Source organism: Solea solea, chromosome 10 (genome assembly GCF_958295425.1).
Source record: "Solea solea chromosome 10, fSolSol10.1, whole genome shotgun sequence".
Lineage (NCBI taxonomy): Eukaryota > Metazoa > Chordata > Actinopteri > Pleuronectiformes > Soleidae > Solea > Solea solea.
In genome coordinates, this window is record NC_081143.1 from 14342756 (window position 1) to 14362949 (window position 20194).

Here is a 20194-nt window from a genome sequence, read left to right on the forward strand (position 1 = left end):
CTGAGTCTCACAATAGTCACATAGTTCTATGTAGTTCTGTGTTTAAAAAGGAAAGATAAATATAAACGATAGTGTCTGATTACTCATTCATTTAGTCATTAAATGAAAAGCAAACTTAATTGTGTAATCTAGTATCAACACAACTTACCAATGTACAGCGAGCAATTGGGGAAATAACATTAGACAGGACATGGTTAGATGTGAGCTGAGTTTGAGGGTTTTACATCTCACAGTCCACTATAGACGACACTGCTCACTCCTTATTTTAGAAGACTTTATTGTTTCAATTACAGACATGTGCATCTGTTATGGACGTATAAAAACATGTGATAAAGAAAATGTACAACAAATGTTTAGCACCAGGTTCTTCAACAGAGGGTAACACTGAGCCACCCCGCCTCCTGTTGAAATGGCAAACCATAGTGACAGACATACAAGGGTAGTCAGGCACACAAAACACACTACAGGGTTTAAGTTTTGACCTACAGCCAGACACCTCGAATCAAAAGCGTTATTGACTCAAGATTAGTGTTTACCGATCGACTCTGGCTTCATGTCTCTCACGGTGTTGATAAGCAAAAGAGCAGTAGGCCTAGCTGAGCCCCACTGGAGGTAGGCATCTCTTGCTGCATCTTGAAAACAAACAAAAAACAGGAACTCCATGGAAACCTCAATAGCAACGTCGCCCACCTGCGTTTATACAGTAAATAATGCTCTTATGTTTATGATAGAGAGAGAGAAAAAACTCTTTAATGCTATTAAAACAAACAAGGATCTGTTATATTCTGTTTAGCAGGAGAAGAAAAAAAAAGGGGGTGAGGGGGGGGCATGACAAGTGAAGTAACATCCCAGGCCATCGGTATGTGTTTACATCCATTCATCTGTCAGCAATAAAAATAATTACTACATACTGATAAATCATCTGGGTTTGTATTGCACCGAATAAATTCTCTTGTTTTTACAGTAGGGGTTTGGTTGTGGGACGTGGGATGTGCAAAAATATGGGTAAGGTGTCCATGTAGTGGGATTAATAATCTCAGATGGAATAGTGCAAGAAGATCTGACACAATCACAAAGACATTCTCCTGCTGTTGTGAACGGGGGACGACGTCCCGTTGCCTTGGTGACACAACCACAGGATGCTTATGTCGGACCCCAAATCTCTGGACATTACCCAGATTCCATTGTGTGAAAACGTGTACATAATCACAGATAAATTAAAACGAGTCCGATCCCACAGACCAAAGATTAACCCGAACCTACTTTCTACAACTGCATCGTGACCCTTTCTTCATTACTTAACAAGCTGTATCATTAGTGGGTGTGGATTGTTGTGGCTCGTTGTGGCAGACTATACAGTAATTTAGAATATCTACGTTAAGTGCTAATGTGGTTTTGTGCTGATTTTTGAAAATATTCTTTTCTAGATACTTCAGGTGATTTTAGTGCAGTCCAAGCCAATTACTTCAACAGGATTTTATGTTTTATGGGCTTATACATATTGGAACTGGGTAAAAAAAAAAAGAATCCTTCATTCAAAGCATGTTTTTAAACTACTGATTTGCCAAACTACAGCAGTGAGTGTGGCAAACCTAAAATATGGAACAAATTATTATATTAGAGACTTGTTACAGTGCCAACTAAGGATAGCTATAAATAAAGGCTGAATTCCATGGAATATTTAAGAGTTGTACAGCAACAATTATTTAAAAATGTTCTACTAGTTCCATATTAATATTTTTTTTGGGAAGTGGTGGGTTTAATAATGGGGCATGGGGGGGTTGATCTAAAAATGTTCAGAAGGACAAAGCGAAGTTGACAATAAGAAAAAAAAATTCTGTACACAAATATCCATGGATAAAAATAGTGCAACATCAAGCTTTTGTTAAGTTAGACTGCTACATAATTGCTGAGTGTAAGACTGAACCATAGTGGGATGGTCAGTCCATGTGGTCAGCTCAACGTCAAAAGGCACCACGTTAAACCACAGTCCTTTTCCCAGGAAGGAGGAGGAGGCCTCATGCTTCACTTAGTTTTCTGTTGGAAAAGAAACAGAAGCACAAGTTGACTGTGATGATTTGAGGAGGCTTGATAAATGTAGATGCCTTCAGTGATATTCAATAGAAGAAGCAAGGTAGTTACCAAACACAAAGTCGCACCATCTTGGCCCGGTTAGACCCCTCATTCGCGATTGTCTCAACATTTTCGCTGGTGGTGGCTGTGGTGATTCAGTAGACAAAACTCCTGGACTTTTGTATTTGCATTTCCGCCTCCTTGCCGGCATCCTACCTTGCTCCTGGACTGATTTAGGTGCATTAGTGGCCAGGTCTCTGGAGGCTTTCCTCCTATTAATGCTTACTCTTTTTGTGTTCACAGCTTTAACAACTCCTACTAACTCTCTCTCCCTCGCTGCAAATACATATGCAGAGGGTGACCCATCATCCAGTGTCACAGTACAGGAGTCCCACTCTTCCTCAGTGGATTCGTTGTCTGGAGAGTTGATCTTCCTCAGAAACACTCGACATTCCTTAATTGTCTCAGGACTCCAGGCTTTTGAGCTGAGGTTCTGCTCTTTGGGTACATCCACAGGCTCCCGAGTTTGGTCAACAGAACTTTTGGCAGATCTGTTCTCCAAACAATCAGACTGGTCTTTTGCTAATCTGCGGAACGCCTCGTGTTTTTGTTGTTCATTTGAAGAATTTGTGACTTTCAAGTTTTTCTTATTCCGCTGTCTCATTCGCCACCTCTCCCTTTCTTTCCGGGTTAAGAACCTTTTCTTTGCCCTAAATACAGTGGCCTGGTACTTTCTAAAAGCAAGGCTTTGCTGCCATTGGACTCCTTGTTTGCACTTGTCTGATGCAAATCTGGGAAGAAACAGCTGCCGCCTAATACTACGTGTTTGCAGAGGTGCTTCATTCTTCTTCCTCATGCGTCTTTGAGCCAGTTGATGTTGCAAAGGACTTTTTGGCACAGTTTTGGCAAACTTCTTGATGTGTTTGCGGAGTCGTTCTGCTTGAGGGCTATAGCAAACATTTTTGTTATGGGTAGAACGAGGAAAGTGTCTAGGTTCATTATTCCGTGAGCTTGCCTTTTTGACAATAGCCAGGGACTGTGTCTCTGTGGTCTGCATGAACCAGGAGGAGAGCTGCTGCATGCTGCAAGACCTTGGTTTGTTAGGAGAACAATCAAACAGCGTTCGAACAGCTGAAGGACATTTTGACTTTGTGGTAAATGAATTGTTGTCTTTGATGTCTGGTTTAGAATAAAGGGGAATTTCTTTTTCTTCGTTCCCCACACCGTCTGAGATCCAGGTGTCGGAGATTAATCGTATTCTCCTGGCAAGCTCATGGTTCATTGTCTTTTCCTCAGTAGATGCTGACCACCATCTTAGTGTCTCTTTTGGGGTGAAGATTGAGTCTACAGATACCTCTGATACTCTGCTAAGGTTCTGAGAGATGCTCTTCCTCTTGTCTTGTCCAAAGAGCTGTTTCTTCCCTCCCGATGTTTCAGCACTGCGCTGTTGCTCCTCCTTCCTTTTTTCGTTGCTGGCCTTGTTAAGCAGAAGTTGTTTAGAGCGCCGGAGCAGAGCATTACTGTGGCTGTATGACCTAGAGGTAGAGGTGGCAACAGCATGCAGAAAGTGGATTGAGGGCTTTCTCACTCTCAATGAGTGACGCACTGGTACCAACTGATTTGGCAGTTTGTCATTGATCTCATTCTTTGTTTCTGTCCCTTTCTCTGTTTGACTGCTTCGGTTTGTTGACTGATAACTGATTGTCCTGGATTCTTTGGCAGATTTAAATTCTGTCAGAAATAATTTCTTATGAATTTGTGTTTTAGGAGACTGCCTGGTGTCCCTCTTTATCTGAATCTTGCGTTGTCGAGGTGATACTGTGGTTACTGTAACGGAGATTCCAGAGATTTTGACTTTTGCAGGTCTACCTGGTTTCCTTGAGGGTACAGCATCATCCTGCTTCTGACATTTAATGTTACTGCTATTTAGAGGGGACTCTTTCCCAGTGCTGAGATACTTCAGATCCTTTGACGGTTCTGTTGAGGTGGCTTTGATTGTACCTGAGCTGGTCCTAGAACTGTTCATTAAAATGCCCAAGTCCCTTTTAAGGCCCACTGCTTGAGAGGCATCATGAAATTCTGTTTGCAGCTGTTCAAAGCCCTCGGACACCATTCGCTTGTTCCTCCTTGAACGGCCATACACAACAGTTATTTTGAGGTTCTTGTTTGCATTCTCCTCAGCATCAGATGGTAAAACTATCTTTCCACTCGTTGATTTTTCCCCAGTTTCTGAATCTACAGCTTTCTGCTTGCGTGGTCGCCCAATTGGTCTCTTCACTTTTTGCTCAAGCTGTGGTCCCAGCTTTTTTGGCCGGCCTGGACGCCTTTTTGGAGGAGTGGTTTCATGAAAAGATAAGTCACACAGGGATCTCTGGCTCTCAGTGCCAGCTATTCGCTTAGTTGGTGTACTTTCACCCGATCTTCTGGAACCTATTTTAGGTGATGAAGAAGTTGACTTGGGTGAGGAGGCAGACTTGCTTGGTGGAGACACAGACTTGTTTGGTGAAGAAGCTGATTTGGGTGTTGAGGGGGCAGAATTGCGTGGTGAAGACACAGACTTGCTTAGTGGAGAAGCTGATTTGGGTGTTGAGGGGGCAGATTTTGCTGGTGAAGAAGCCGACTTGGTTGGTGAGCAAGCAGATTTTACAGGTGAGGTAGCAGACTTTAGTGGTGAAGAAGTTGATTTTACTTTTGAAGTTGGGGACTCAGTACTCTGGCTTGTTTGTTTCTCAGGCGTACCTGACCATGAAGACTCTTCATATGGATCAAAGGCTTCTTCTGCCTGTGGATTTGAACCAGAGCTTGCCGATTTGAGACTGTATCTGACCTCTCCCTTATCCTTTACTGCTGATACAAACATGAGCTTAATCGGACTGGTGTATTGGACTTGGGAGTAGTTGGGAGGTTTTTCAACACAGGGAACCGACGCAATAACATCTTTTCCACTGGATGAGTTTTTGGGCATCCTTGAAGCTGTCATTGAGACCTTAAGTCTTGGTTGTGATCGTAGGATTCGTAAAGTGTTGACTGCTAAGTCATTACCATCTGTTCCAGTATCTAAGCCGTGTTTAATAGGACTCTTGTCTTTGGCAGTAATGGTTCTTAACTCTATGTGAGATGGTCCATATTGTTCTCTCTCCGTGGACTCTAATGCAAGCTTCCCGATTTGCTCAGGTGAGGACAGCGGAGGGTCATTTCCTGTTTCAAGCTGAGTGTCTTTAGCATCTGGATCTTTGGGTGAATCATCCAAAGTGCTAGATGTCAAAACATCGTCCTTTTGCGTTCCCTGGTTAAAGATGCTATCAGAGGAACATGCAGCAAAGAACATCTTCCTGGGCTCTGTGACAAAAGAGGAGAACCGCTGTGGAGGGACTATGCTTCTCCTTGACCTTCTGACCTCCTTGGAATGGTTTGATTTCTGCCTCTCTTTAACCGGAATATGGCAATTTTTATCTCGTCTATTTTTACTGTCAGGGTTTTGACCTGATGGGGATTCTTCATGGTCCTCTTCACCTCCAGCACTTTTAACCTCTCTATGTTCTTTACAGGGCCCGACACACTGTTTTACTGAGGTTGTGGTCACTGTCATTATCCGTGGTAGTCTTTGTGTGCCATGACCCTTGGAGAGTTCTTTGCCATATGTTTGCAGTTCGGTTGTGGGTGTCTGAGTGTTGAAGAGAGTAAGATCTTTTTCTTCACATGACATTTCCCTTTCATTTTCCTCTGCTTTAAGGATCAGAATGTCTTCTGTTACTACAACAGTTTCAATCTCATCTTTGACTTCTGCAGAGAGCATGCCCAGTGATATATCCTCAACCTTATGATTCGCTAAATGTTTCAGTTCTATTTCTCTTTCAGACTTCCCTTTAACTAGGCTAGAGTCTGATGACGTGTATGTTGTAGTTACAGTAACCTTTCCATTATTTAATTTTGCCTTCTTTGCTGGTGGAGCCTTTTTTCTATTGCAGGACTGATAAAGCATGGCCAACTCCCGTTTACTCTGTAAAGAATGTCTTCTGGTTGCAGAGTCATCAGCAGGTGTTGCTATAGCTGCAAGGACTTCCTGGCGACGGCGGGAGCGGGTGTTGGGTGATTTGGGCTTTTCACTATCATGACGATTGAACAGCTCACTTAGATTGTAGTCACTGCCATTGCCTTTGTGAAGCACTTTGGTGATTATTTCAGTGAGATGGGCATCAGCAGGAAACTGCAGGTCCTGGCTGGTAGAAGGAGACTGCAGCTTCTCCTTTTCAGAGGCATTAAAGTCTGTAGAAACAGCAGCTGGGTCTTTCTCTAGAGGTTTGATTGTCTCTAGTTTCTCACTGAAGCGATTCACAACGTCCTGCAGCAAAATCCCATTTGGGCTCTGCTCAGTCTGACTACGTCTAAGAGTACTGCACTGAAGCACCTCTTTTTTCTGTTGGCTTGCATTTACAATATTATTTTTAACAGATGTGTCAGTTTCTTGGTCTTGCCTATGTTGAAGGAGTGCAGGCGGCGTTTCATCAGTTTTCTTACTGATGTCTGAGGGGATAGGAGAAAGTGGAGGAGGAGAGGGGCTGTGCTCTCTTTTCAGGACAGGAGGATCCCCATCAACTATCCCTCTTTCTATTGTGCTCCTGTCCTGCAACGGACAGGCATGGTTCGAATAACAGGGACAAGAGTGGGGGGTGTGTGGGTTACAGCAGATCGATGAGGAAGGGCATGAACTAGAGGAGGGAGTGCACAGTGAAGGGGATTTGGATAATGTAGGAGCGGATGTAAATGAACACATAATGCTGTTAATGGGACCTACAGCCAGGCTTTGGCAGGAAAGGCAGTGCAGCCTCTTGGGGCACAAAACAGTGTAGGTTTCCATCCTGCATCTGTGCACACAGCAGTAGTTTGAACCCAGAGAACCATCATTTTTACAGTCATTTAAAGGGTAGAGATGGATGCTACAATTGGACTTTGAGTCTCCAGAATGGAACATTGTGTTGCCATGACCTTGATCATCGCAATCCATTAAAGGGTAGTATAGGCTGCTGTTATTGGCTTTACGTTCACTACATGTGAGTGCATGAGGGATACCTTTATCCGGTGGGTTTACACCACATTGACAGCAGTAAGATTCAGCTTGACCTGCAGGTCGACGATTAAGCAAAGACAGCAAATTTTCCTGTTGTGCCTGCTTCAACATCTGGTAGAGTAAGGAACGGTGTGCAGGGCAAAGTGCCCGGACAACAGCATCCAACGCTGATATCTGACGAAACTTATTCCTTTGCAGTCCCCGATGTCCTTTAAATGATGGTAGCAAGGAGCTAGAGGCAAAAATGTAGAGATGAGAGTTAGTTTTTTTTCCACATATAACCACTGTCATATGACAAACAAATACTAACAGAAAACTAACCAAATCTAACCATGTTTTAAACAACACTAAAATAAAAACTTATTTTTATTATTCATTTATACAATAGCCTGGTCCATGCATTACTATAATAATAAAACATACAGTTTTCACTGTATGTATCACCTCATTGCCTACATGTAGCTTCTTATATTTTATACTGTATGTATTAGCTAAAAAAAAAAGTAACTACAATTTGTCTTCTTGAATAAAGTAGCCATTCTCTGGCCAAGATGGCCATCAAATTGTAAGGCAATGTTGAAAGAATTGTCCTAGAAGTATCATGACCTGTAAACCCCTGAAACAAACCATTACATGAAAAAAGAAAAGAACTGAACCGATTACAGAACTGTTTTATTGACGAGTTGCTGAAGGCAAATAATAACATTCTGCTAAAAGCAGAAGAATGATTGTAGAAACGCTCAAAACAGAAAATGTGTTCAACAGCACTTTCACTTACTGACAGCTCAAAAACAATTACATCAGAGTCCTGCAAGTGTTAAATTTTTGTAGTAAAATTCTTAACCTGAATTATATTGATGGTATTTCTAGCTTTCAGAGTACTGTATGTACTTTACATAGACCATGTTAGGTCAGACACAGTAAAAGAGAGTTACATTCTGTAGTGTAATTGTTGAGATTGTTATGAAAACAATACTGATTTTAAAATCACATTAAATAATTATTTACATAAGCATCAAACGACAGCAATACCCAAAGGTTGTCATTTTAGGACAAAACAAATAATATAAGCTAACATTTAAAAGTGTTCATGCAGTTAGCAATACACGTCACATTGCATCAAAGTGCCATATAACAAATCAAGAACTACAACAATCAAACTAGTAAAATCACAGTTCTGAATCACAATCAATAAATAAGCAATAAATGCAGCACCAACACAAAACAGTTTACAGTAAAATGCTTCTTATAAATCATAGTGCAACAATTGATTGATGCATAAATAGCAGATTTATGTTGTTAAGATGTGCCATCAGCTAAAATCTGTTCCCAGAATATACAACGATTTAACTGGCACAATGAAATTATAATTTTCTATTTCTCTATAAGTGTTTAGGCTTGTTTACAAACAGGCCCTTGGACCTACATGGCAGATAATTCCCAGAGTTAAGACGTCATGCTATATGAGCAGAAACATTCAGGAGCAAAGACATCAGTATTTCTATGTATTAGAAAGGTTAAAGCCAGAAAATCTGACCAAAAATGCTTTAAAAAATTAAACTGCATTACAACTAGCCATAACATTACAATAAAAAGAAAATCCACAAATATTACCAAGAAGGATAAATACTTAGCTAAAACATGTCAGATCTTCTGTAAATGCCACACAACAAAATGTAAAATCATATGTTTAAAATCATTTCATACTTAACTAAATGGCTGAATGTACATTTTCTTTGATTTTTACATGTTGGTGGCAATACATTTACACTTGGGTGTTTTTCCTTGAGAGACAAAGAGCTCATAATGCATCCTTAAGATAATGAGACCTCATACTCCAGCATAGTAAAGTATCATAACACAGAGGCTTTGATGTGAAACCTGACACTGAGCTATAGGCAGATTAAGTTCAGAGGTATATGTGGCAATGAGGTTAAAGAGAGAGTGACACACACACACACACACACACACACACACACACACACGCACACGCACACGCACACGTTTGCAGAGCTACTTTTCATAGGACACTGCATTGACTTCCATTACTTTGAACAGGCTAAACAAAGTGTTATCCCCAACATTAAGCATAACCAATTAACACTAGCCCTAACCTAACCACAATTTATGTCTTAATCCCAACTTTGACCAGTTCCTCAGATATGAGGTTCTGTCTCATTAGGTCCAGGTTTTGGTCTCCACGAGGACTACAGGTCCCGACAACGTCATATGCAAGTGTAATACAAGTATACACACAAAAGTTGACAGCAAAACAAATTGAAGCAGCTTTGTGAGGATAACCCTGAACTGCTGCTTTGGTAGTAGCACTGTTAATGGATATAGGCTCATCTCAGAAGCCCAATTCAGTAGTCTACACAATCAACTATCATTAAAAACCCCATCCATTCCCTAAATATGCATCTTGACACATTACAACGCAGGACACCTTGGAGTCGCATTTGCTAAAAAAAAGGTCTTCTGTTTGTAGCTACGCTTCTTTGTGCCAGGGAAACGGTCCCATAAAGGTAAGATATAAGTTAAAAGCAGCAGTCATGTATGAGGTTTACAATAACACAGCTACAGTAGTATAATTAGTTAATATGTGTGATAATAAAAAAAATAAACAGAACACATAAACATTAACATAACATACATTTCTCAATCTTATCAGTGCACATTTAAAATCATGCTTTACGTTTGCATTCCGACTACACTCAATACAATGTTGAGACTAGCTTGCACAAATAGAGAAGAAAACTATGTGGACACTAAAATGGCTATCATATGCTAATCTCTTCAGCAGAAACTCATAGTGAAGATATAGCTACCACAGCAGTTTAAACTGTACAATCTCCCTGTTTGTGGGGTTGTCGAACAATAGTAATGAGTTTTAATCTGTTACAATGGCTCTAAGTCACTTGAATTGCCCGGGTACAATACCCAGAGAGAGATAGAAAGCTGCAAATGACAATCATCATCACTCCCATTAACAAGGAGTTTTAGTTAAATCAAACCTGAATAACCTAATAGCCTAACAGCTAGCAAACATGACAGTCACACTTCATTTCCTTCCACAACTGTGTTTCTCACACTTGATCCTGGGCAACCTGGTGGACAACAATCAGTGTCTGATTCTCTCCTTGAAATAAAACCAAATCATATGAAAATGAAATTGAAGTTACTTTAAAGGATGATGCGGATGTTATTACATTCTGTTATTACCAACGGATCTCCTGACAAGACCAAAGTAACAACTCATTATCCTTCGGCATTGGGTGCATCTTTAATTTTCATAAATGTGTATGCTCTCAATTAATCAAGCCTCCTTAAAACCATTTAGTATTTAGTCTGACGTAAAATGCATGTAAACATGTTAATCTGACAAAAATCAAACTCACAAACCCAGATAATGTGATAGGGAGTCGAGCTACTACTTGTAGTGAAAACATTTTGCAGCTTCTGGGAACAAAAGCTTTAATGAGCACCAGTGTGTGTTGTGTTTTGAAAAAGGCTGCACCTTGCAGCTGCTTTGATTAAAGCCCAGGACAAGCAAGAGAAATACAGCCAGAATGAGTATGACTATCACATTACAGACACATAGTTAAAAGACCTGAATATTAATATCCGTGTATTTTGTAAAGGCAAGTGTTGTGTTTCAACAGGTGTCTTCAGAAAATGTGTGTCCTGTAAAAGGTGATGAGTTCAAGTGTTGAGGAGTTCTGGAGGCGTTTGGTGGTCTAGAACCTCTTTGTGTCAGCAGCGGAGGAAAAAGTCCCTGAGTTTGTGGAACTGGTCATGGTACCAGAACCAGACGAGCTAGAATTGGATGAACAAAAGTTGGCAGATTTCTTCTTGGGCGGGTTCTTCAGTGTTCCAGTGCGTTCTTTGACTTTATATTCCAGTGTGCTATGGGGCACGCCATAAACCCCCTGGGCCTTGGAAACACTCATGCGACCGCCCATCACCATAGTGATAGCCTCCTCCAACAGGTCATGGTCATACTGACGGTATCTCCCACGTTTTTTTCTTGGCTGCTTGTCTTTGTCCCGACTACCTGTTCCCTCTTCTGAATCATCCAGCGAGGATCCACGTGGTCCCAGGCGATGAGGTGACTGGTTGGCACTGCCTGGACAGCCATGAGCCAAAAAAGGAGGTCTGAGCTTGAAGAGAGAGGAAGGTCTAGCAGCAGCTGTCAATGAGCTGGCAGTACCCTCTGTTGCTGAAGTACGTTGATGCACATTTACTGCCACGCTGCAATTCTCAGTTGGGATTGACCTGTTGTGGTCGGACATGGATCGGACCTGAGGAATGCGCAGTGTTGTGGGTGGTTCCAGACTGGGGGTGGGACTTGGTGGGGGCTGGAGAGCATCTCTGAGTTGGGGAAAGGAACGGGGGAAAGGTTTCTGCAGACCACTTGGCTGATAAAAAGTTACAGAGGATGAAGGGAAACTTAAGTCTCCATTTTCCTCTGCAGCTCCTCCAATTTCTGCCTGCTCTGCCCATGCCGCCACCTTCTGCAGAACAAGACGGGCTTCACCGCCCAGCATTGATGACATCACATTGTGCGATGTGACATCATCCCTTAAATCTCTGCTTCCTGGTGGAAGTTGGTGCAGCATTCCAAGCCTTCCCTCAGCCCAGCCCTCCAACCCTTGCCTCAAGGTGTGAAGAGGTATTCCATATAGCAATGATGCTCGGTGCTCCTTCAGCCTCCCTGAACGTATATCTTTTAAGGCCTTGGACAGCAAACCCTCGGACAGCTCCCAGCTCCTCTCAATGTACTCCTCCTTCTGCCTGCGCTGCCTCCTAGGGATAGGAGGACCAAACAGCAGGGTCAGGATGGAGGTGATGGAGGGGGGTTTGTTTTGGCATAGGGGACAAAGGGGGGTGCAGAGCGAGGGGTCCACTCCTTTATGCCTTGTGTTGGTAACATCACTGCGACTGTTAAGTTTCATGTCTGTCTGTTTCTGGGCCCTCACACACACTGCTGCTGCTGCTGTGTGTCTCTCATGCACACACATTCTTTGTGTGTGGCAAAGCCTCTTCACGTCCAGGTGGGACAGACTGTGAATGGCTGGCGTTACTTAGATGCTCACATACAACGACAGTTGTTTTGTGATATCCCTCTGTGAGAATCCTACATGCTTGAAGGTTGAATAATCAAACTCATCATAAATGGATCAGTAAAACGGAAGTAAAATCGTTGTGAGATACTGCAATGTTCACCTCACCATACAATCCTGAACTGTTGGCAAATGTTATAACACGCTGCCATAACTGTGACGTTACCGCTCAAGAGATAAAAGAGTCAACCCCGTAGATCCAAAACACCAAAAACAGCTAACTTCATCATGACTAACAATGAACTGACCTACAGCACTGTCATACAAAGATATATACACATGATTTAGTATCAGATGTTGACTTAAATAAACACCACACTGATGCGGATAATAAATCCTGACCATATTATACACCTAATGGGGATTTCTTCACATGCTAAGGTGCATGTGGGTTTGAACAAAAAAGGCAGTGGTAATGTTAATTTATAAATGTATTCATGAAGAACCCCCAGTTTTACCTACTAGTTATGATGGAGGGTTCTATTCTGCATTTTATCACAAGTCCCAATATCACTAAAGTTTATGAACACAAACAATTTAAGAAACAAAAAATCTCTTACCCAGAGGTTTTGTTATTAGATGATGATGATGAAGTTGCTGAGCTGGCAGAGTTCCTGTTTGAGAGGTCGAGCACGCCATCTGTTACAGGAGGAAATGTGTTGCACACTTGAGGAAATGAATCACAATGCAATGGGACCTTCAGGGCATGTAAATGTTAAAGTCTTAAAACTTTTATTGGCTCTGATCACAGTGTGTTTAATGCTTTCCCTACCTAGTTCATGTTCACTCTCTCTCTCCTCTTGAGTTCGGCTCACTGTGAGGTCCAGAGGGGCATCTGACGTTTCTGACAAAGGTGAGGGTGTCCTTGTTCTGACACCATTTGTACTGGTGTGTTGTAGACACTTGGATGCATAATCCATGGCAAACTGATGTATCATTTTCTTCATCAGCTCCTGAGCAACCAGAGGGATGGTGGACTCGCAGCCCAGGGGAGCATCTAACAAAGAAGGCACAGATGCAGACAGTAATTCAAGAGAGAGAGAGAGAGAAATGAGTTTCTTACAAAAAAGGTGTGATTTCTGCTGTTTGGTAAGCTAAAAGAAACTTTGTTGTATTCTGTCATGTGGATATTAAGGCTGGGCAACAGACCCAAAATTCATATCCCAATATATTTAGGCTGAATGGTAATTAATTGTTCTTTTGGTCTGAAACGTTTCAACTTCAAATTATAGTGAAATACCGCAAACACTGGAACAAATATAGGCTGAATGAACAGAGTGGTCGTCTATAGCAAACATAAAGTAGTTTATCAAGGTAGAGCTGCAACTAACGATTACTTTAATAATCAATTATTCTGTCGATTATTTTCCTGATTAATCGATTAATCGTTTGGTCCATAAAATAACAAAAAACCTAAAAAAAAGTTAATCCAACCTTGAAATGATGATGTTCTCAAATGTCTTGTTTTGTCCACAAACCAAAATAATCCATGTATCATTCATTCTTTTCATATTCAATTGAGATTCCAAAATCGAAAAATGAAAAAACAGTTTGTTATTTCCTTATTCGTTTATGAATCTGATACCAAAAAACATATAACGGGTAATTTTTTGGATTTTTGAGCAATATTTTTATTTTATTGCTCAGATCAAAAATAGGAAATGAAATAACGGCCATGGAAAGATTTTGATTTTGATATTTAATTTGTCCGATTTGTGTGAACCGGAAGTTATTGTCTTCTTCGTGTGTTGCACTTGTCAACATAATTTCAACTAGCTGTACTTTCATTGTAACAAGTAATATTAAATTGAGATTTTCTCCCAGTTCTCTGGTTGTCTCCCACGGTCCAAAAAACATGCTGAGGTTAACTGGACAATGTAACGTGACCATAGGTGTGAATGTGAGAATGAGTGGTTCATCTCTGTGCGTTTGACCTGTGATGGACAGGTGATCTGTCCATCTGGGATTGGTGCAAGCAGCCCTCGTGGACTCATATGGAGCAGTATGAATGAATATCTATGATATCATGAAACTAAAACTAGAATTGTAGTCACATTTAAGTTGCAGATAGCTGTTAAGAATATAAGTAAAGTACATTTTAATATATATATTGTGAAGCTGTATCTTCACGGACAGGATAGGCCTGTTTTTCTGTTTAGTTTATATTTTTGTTATATACATAGCTGTATGTGTAAACCTGTCACATTTTCTATTTTGTTCCAAACAACACGTCAAATCAACCTAGTTAAACATTTATGAGAAATGAGTGTTTATTTCAATGACATCACATGCTAAAATTCAGTCAAGGTGGCATGAAATTTAACAGGCAGCGCACTGGTTATGCAGAGAAGAGGTGCTGCCGGATTATCAGTATCCTCAATTTTGTTTGGAAGTATAGTGTACATATGTAGCTCGACTCCCTATATAAATAATATCTACTGTATTTCCCAAATACGAACAGGGAGCAAAATGTCAGGTCTCCAGTAATGGTGTGCTTGGCAAACAGCCCCGAAAATAGACTGTAAATAATAATGCTGAATGAAATCCTTGTCCCTGTGGTGTGATGTAGATTTCTACTGCTATAATTTTTTATAAATGAAACAATGTAATCATGCCATTTTAACAGTTGCTCTGATTCAATCATATCTCTTTATATACTGTTGCCCTTTTGTCAGTCATTGTGGGTGTATGTGTGTAATGAACGACAGACAGTGAGGTCTGGGTTAACAAAAAAACCAACACAAATTACACTCAGTATCGTCCACTGAATTAAAGTAGCAGCTCAAAGAGAGAGTAATATATCATATATCCTTAGCGCATAACAATTCATTCTATGTTTTGCGAGGAAATTGCCTTCAGATAAAGCCATACAGCTGTTGCCAAGTGATTTTGTGAAGCCCACATGCTACCACATCAAAGCAGTTGGGTGACTCTCTAGACGAGCAAATCAAGCAGACCAGGCTGGTTTCTCAAATATTGATTTTGAATATTCTTAATGTAACTTGTAAATGCTAACAGGATTGAGCAATTGTAAACCTATACAAGGAGTTTTGAACGTGTCGTCAGTTGGCATGACAGTGCAATGCTTCTCAGACAGAAGGAAACCAGACTCACCTTTCTTGTTAAACACAGCTTGAAGAAACCTGTGAGCTGACTGGCTGCTCTCAGAGACGCTTGGAGCCTGACAGGGAGAGTAATCAGAGGGGGAGGAGAGAGGCGACGTGGCTGCGGGTACTTGATCCTTCAGGGAAAAAACAAATGAAGTTATTTTATTGTTTACCATAATAGCATATTTTATATAAGCCAATGGGATCACACAAATTTCTGGGTTATTTTAACAATTCTTACACTGAGTTTGTCCAGTGGAAGGTTGCAGAATGAACACTGAGAGCAGCTTGACTCTGGGGACCAATCTTCCACTTCTTCGGGTTCACAGTCTAAAAGACACAATAGAAAAAAACAAGAATTGGGGTAAATCAAGGATAAAACCACCTGCTACTATGATTAGAAGTGTCTAGTGATCCAGTTTTTTTTATACTGCTCAAAATCTAATGTCAACATGTAAAACATGACATGCAGGAGCAAATATCCGCAGAAGTCACTCCTCTCCTGTCAACTACCTTGTCTGTTCTCTGGATGATGTCCAAGTGAGCTCATTGTGAGACAGCAGCAGAGGAAACTCTGGATAATCTAGTGTGTAAATGGGAAAGTGTCTGCCTCCTGCATGCTCAAGTCAGATACTGCTTCACCTGCTGTTAATCTGGAGAGTTCAAGTCTGAAGATGACTACTGACGACAGTTTATAGCATAGCCATTATAACCCTGTTTCATGAATTTGCTGTATACATTAAAGTAGTTTACACTTAAGTGCAAAGCTCTTAATAATGTATTGGCTCATAAACGGTTAAGACAATCAAAGACTAAGACGGTTAGGTTCTTGTACTTGTAATATACAATGTAATATACTCCCATCACAATGATGTTGCAAACTCGATGTCAAAACCATTTTATTTACAGCATTCACCATTAGCTGATTTACATCTACAACTACACATGGGACTCTTAAGTGATATTATTTCAAATAGACTAGATTCAGGGTCAAACCGATAAATGCACACCATGTCTGCCAGTTTCTTTTTATTACAGATTATCTGATTATGTTCTCTAGAAGGCACCAGAGGCCTGTACTAAAATGATCACACAAATGTGTAATGAACCAGTGCACTAGGAGGAATTATTAGGAGGAATTAATACCAATAGCACTATCTTCTACTGAGGCAACATCAGTCAACTGCAGTTTTGTTATCTCTAAAACACAACTAAGCTCTTAATAACACAGTTCTGCTGATGCATAACCAGCCATTTCAAAATTGTTGACTTTTGTAGCAAATATCCTGTTCCCATACAGAAAGAAACAAACAGGCCAAAACATGACTCATGTAAAATGCTGCTGTTTATTTTAAATTTTTCATTAAAAAAAGTCACTTTTTTCTTCTATGTTACAGTAAGTCCACACAGCTCACATGATTACTGCAGTGTGGCAGTTGTGACTTAATAGCAGGGAGAATTCACACCTAATAGTCTGTTGCACAGTTCTGCACCTGATGGAATTTTGCAACACCGTTACATTTTTCAGCTGGTTCAATTCAGAGTCATTCAGAGTGTAAATAAATAAAAAGTCATGTTATCAGAAATACTAAAAGCATTTGTATGATGTATCCATGTTTATAGAGAAATTAAGACTTTAATGTACACACAGACAAACCCACCATCAAATACATTGAGGTCCCTCAGCAGCATTGGGCCATAGATGCCTTCTAGGATGCTTTCAAACCCTGAAAGACAAAACAAAATGTCAATCACTTTGTACTGAAATGAAAATGCCTGAAAGGCTTGACATTTGGGTACAGTATGTTCTATCCGTTTCACATTTGAGCCAAATAAGAAACCTCTGTGACAAAACACTGTGCAGTGCTATATGAGGTTTCTCCAGTCAGACATTGAAAACCACCACCTTACCACAAGTACATGTACTTAATATCAAAGCACTATTCAGTGTATCACTCTGGAGTAAAAACAAAAGGGGATGGGAAGCAATAGGTAATTTATACATGTTAAATACATGTGACTCAGCATTTAATATATTTCTGTGAGGAAAAACAGTATTGGGTGACATCAAAAGAACTATTATATGATAAACTAATCACTTAAAGTGTCGAGTTAAGATAGCAGCACAGATCATGGACTGTGCTGTATATAAAAAAATGTATGTAATCTTCATCCCATTATCAAACCATCAAGTTTGACAATTTGACCGATGCTATAGCAGTTTTCACAGCAAGAAATTCACAGATGTCACTTCAAACCATAGGTGCCCTATGCTGTCTAATATGCAATGTGCTTTAGCCTTCATTTCCCTCTAAATGGGAGCATAATTAATACAATTGAAATAGTGTGCTACTGAAGACCTGAAACTATACATGATTAGTGGGATAATTTTCCCATGGACATCTAGTCAAGTCGCCCCCTAGTGGCCTTTCAATAAACTGTTACTTTCAGGTTGGCCTCATCTAGCAATTTGCCTGGTATATGGATAATAACCCATTGAAGTCAGTCACAGAGGTACACAGAAAAAAAGCCAATGGTGAAGAGTCACAGAGAGGTAATATATACATATATATATATACTTTTAGAGATGGTTATGTAAATAATATCAGGGCTCTGGTTTAGATGTGTTTGACAGTTAAACAAGAAGCTAAACAAATTACAAAGAAAACGTGATCCTAAAATGTACCATCAAGCCCTTTCCATACTTTGCAGTCTCCACAGAAAATATGTATTTCTGAATATTATTCAAAATTGTGTATACAACACGGAGGTCCAGAACATGTCAAGAGATTAAGATCGGTAAGGCTCGGATAAGATAATTGTTTCGTGCTGCTATGTTAGTGTTTTGTTTTTCCTTTGTTTGGGATGAATATAATCCCATGTATTTTAAATGTAACGGGTTATTTCCTCGTTTCTGTAGGTATACATCGGTAAATTGTGGTTTACAAATATGAAAAGAAAAAAATCGAAACCCATTGGATTATAGTAATATGTGTTTTGATCAACACAAACTGGAGTCAGGGTTAGACGGACTATGGCTACCGCGGCATAAATCAGTGTTCAAAATAGCCCACAGTACGTGGACAACCGTTACTACTGGGTGTTGAAATAAGTGCGTTTCTCGTGTTGCACTGACATTAGCTTCTCTAAAGTGGAAACAATCCCTTCCCCCAGATATCAACAGTGATTACGTTAGCATGATATTAGCATAGCCAGCATATATTGTATTTCAATAAACAAATATAGCTAACGACATTGACACCACTTCACAAAAATGACACAACAATACTAAATGCTGCAAGTGTCCGGTCATTCATTAACCACAGTCAAGAAGACCTAGGGCCGCTGAGTTGCTAGCTAGCTCAGGGGGACAAAGAAAACTCGAAAAGCTATCCAGCTGGTAAATATTAGCCTGCCAGCTTCACTTCACCGATCAGGATCAACACCTACGGTGGCAGGCTACGAGCTAGCTATCGGTACCTAGCATTGGTTAGCAATCCGATATAGCTAAGCTAAGCGATCCCTCCGCTACCGGTCAAACTCCCTTTGAACCCTCTCGATTTTAAACAAAAAAAATATAAAACTGCAAATTTGTCGTACCAATGCAGTGTATCAATTTATGTCGCCAAGAATCAAGTTCCCGCCGAAACCCTCTCTTTTCTACCGTGCATTTGTGGCACTGCACGGTCGCCATTCTGCGTCCTTCCTCCCCCCTCACTCTCTCCCTCTGACTGAACTGAACCACAGGAAGAAGCTCGGTTACCGCGGCGGAACACCAGCTGTCATGACCGCAGCCGGCCGCTAGGGGGACAGCAGGCTCCACCAATAGACTCCACAAAGCCTCATCACGGCGTCGTCCGTTATTAGGTAACTACGCTGCTTCAACAAAAGAAACACATTCAGAGACACAATTGGTTCGACTACTCATTATACAACCACTATCATAGTAACACAAAATGTTAACAACAATAAAATGTTTCAATATTCATATCAAAATTAAGGTATACCATTGTGTGTGTGTCTTTGTGAGGACAAAAAAACAAAAACAAAAAAAAAACGCAGAAACCATGGAGAGTGAGGACATTTTGTGAAAGTAAGGACATTTTGTCTGTCTGGTCCTCACAACTTAAAAGGGTTTGGGGACCTGGTTTTAGGATGAGAGTTACAATTGGGTTAAGGGTTAGGGTTAGGCATTTAGTTGTGATAGTTAAATAGGCTAGTGAATGCATTATGTCTATGAGGGTCCTCATTGTGAATGTGTGTGTGCTCCATTAAACATCAATAAAGATGCCTTTTTTAAGGACTCTTTTGAAACTATTTAGGAACAGTTTTAAGACATTCAGTTATTTTTAAACAACGATGAGCTAATATTTATGCCATTTATTGAATACAATACACATACATACTGGCCAAGATGCTGTACATTTCAAAGGTAAAAGTATCACATTCAAAATCACAATGAGAAAAAGTGCAAAACATTGATGGTGAACGTTTGTTTGTATTCTGTTTTTCACACTGAAAGGTGTCTGACCTGCTGCTCCTTCACTTAACCACATGAGGGCAGCAGAGCACTTTATGATTTTTGTGTACGTTAATCTTGTTTGCTTTAAAACGCAGAGATGAACTCAGCCAATACCAAATTTAGCTGATGGAAGCAGTCAGGTAAATCTGTTAGTTCCAGAAACTTTTGATATAGAATTTTTGTTTGTTTACATCTTGGCTTATCAAGGCTGCTGTGTCAGCAGGGAAGCAAAACCCTGTATAAAAACATGTAGGCCATCATTTGATGGGATTATGTGTCACCATAGCATATTGTCCTCTTA

At 40.4% G+C, this 20194-nt stretch overlaps 1 protein-coding gene across 2 annotated transcripts; it reads right to left on the reverse strand.

Annotated features, from left to right (window-relative positions):
* Nucleotides 1–260: 260 nt before the first annotated feature.
* On the reverse strand, nt 261–19117 carry lcorl (ligand dependent nuclear receptor corepressor-like). 2 transcript variants are annotated; one of them, XM_058639823.1, is made up of 8 exons: nt 18972–19117; nt 17033–17098; nt 15613–15701; nt 15379–15505; nt 13037–13261; nt 12825–12903; nt 2143–7373; nt 261–2037 (listed from the first exon to the last, which is right to left on the reverse strand). In XM_058639823.1, exons 1-8 carry the CDS (start codon nt 19063–19065, stop codon nt 2030–2032), a joined length of 5919 nt encoding a protein of 1972 aa, XP_058495806.1. In that variant the 5' UTR covers nt 19066–19117; the 3' UTR covers nt 261–2029. The 2 variants fall into 2 exon arrangements, with proteins under 2 accessions (XP_058495806.1, XP_058495807.1); XM_058639824.1 differs by lacking the exons at nt 261–2037; nt 2143–7373 and adding an exon at nt 7797–11947 and having other exon boundaries at nt 18972–19106.
* Nucleotides 19118–20194: the final 1077 nt, after the last annotated feature.

Bases quoted from the DNA above. Each gene is read 5' to 3' on its own strand.
- lcorl (XM_058639823.1), bottom strand. From the start codon at position 19,065: ATGGCGACCGTGCAGTGCCACAAATGCACGGTAGAAAAGAGAGGGTTT. The intron at 13,262-15,378 runs GTGAGTCTGGTT...CTTCTTTGTTAG, and splicing joins AGCTGTGTTTAACAAGAAAG to ATGCTCCCCTGGGCTGCGAG. The intron at 7,374-12,824 runs GTAAGAGATTTT...TTTTGCCTCTAG, and splicing joins TCTAATAACAAAACCTCTGG to CTCCTTGCTACCATCATTTA.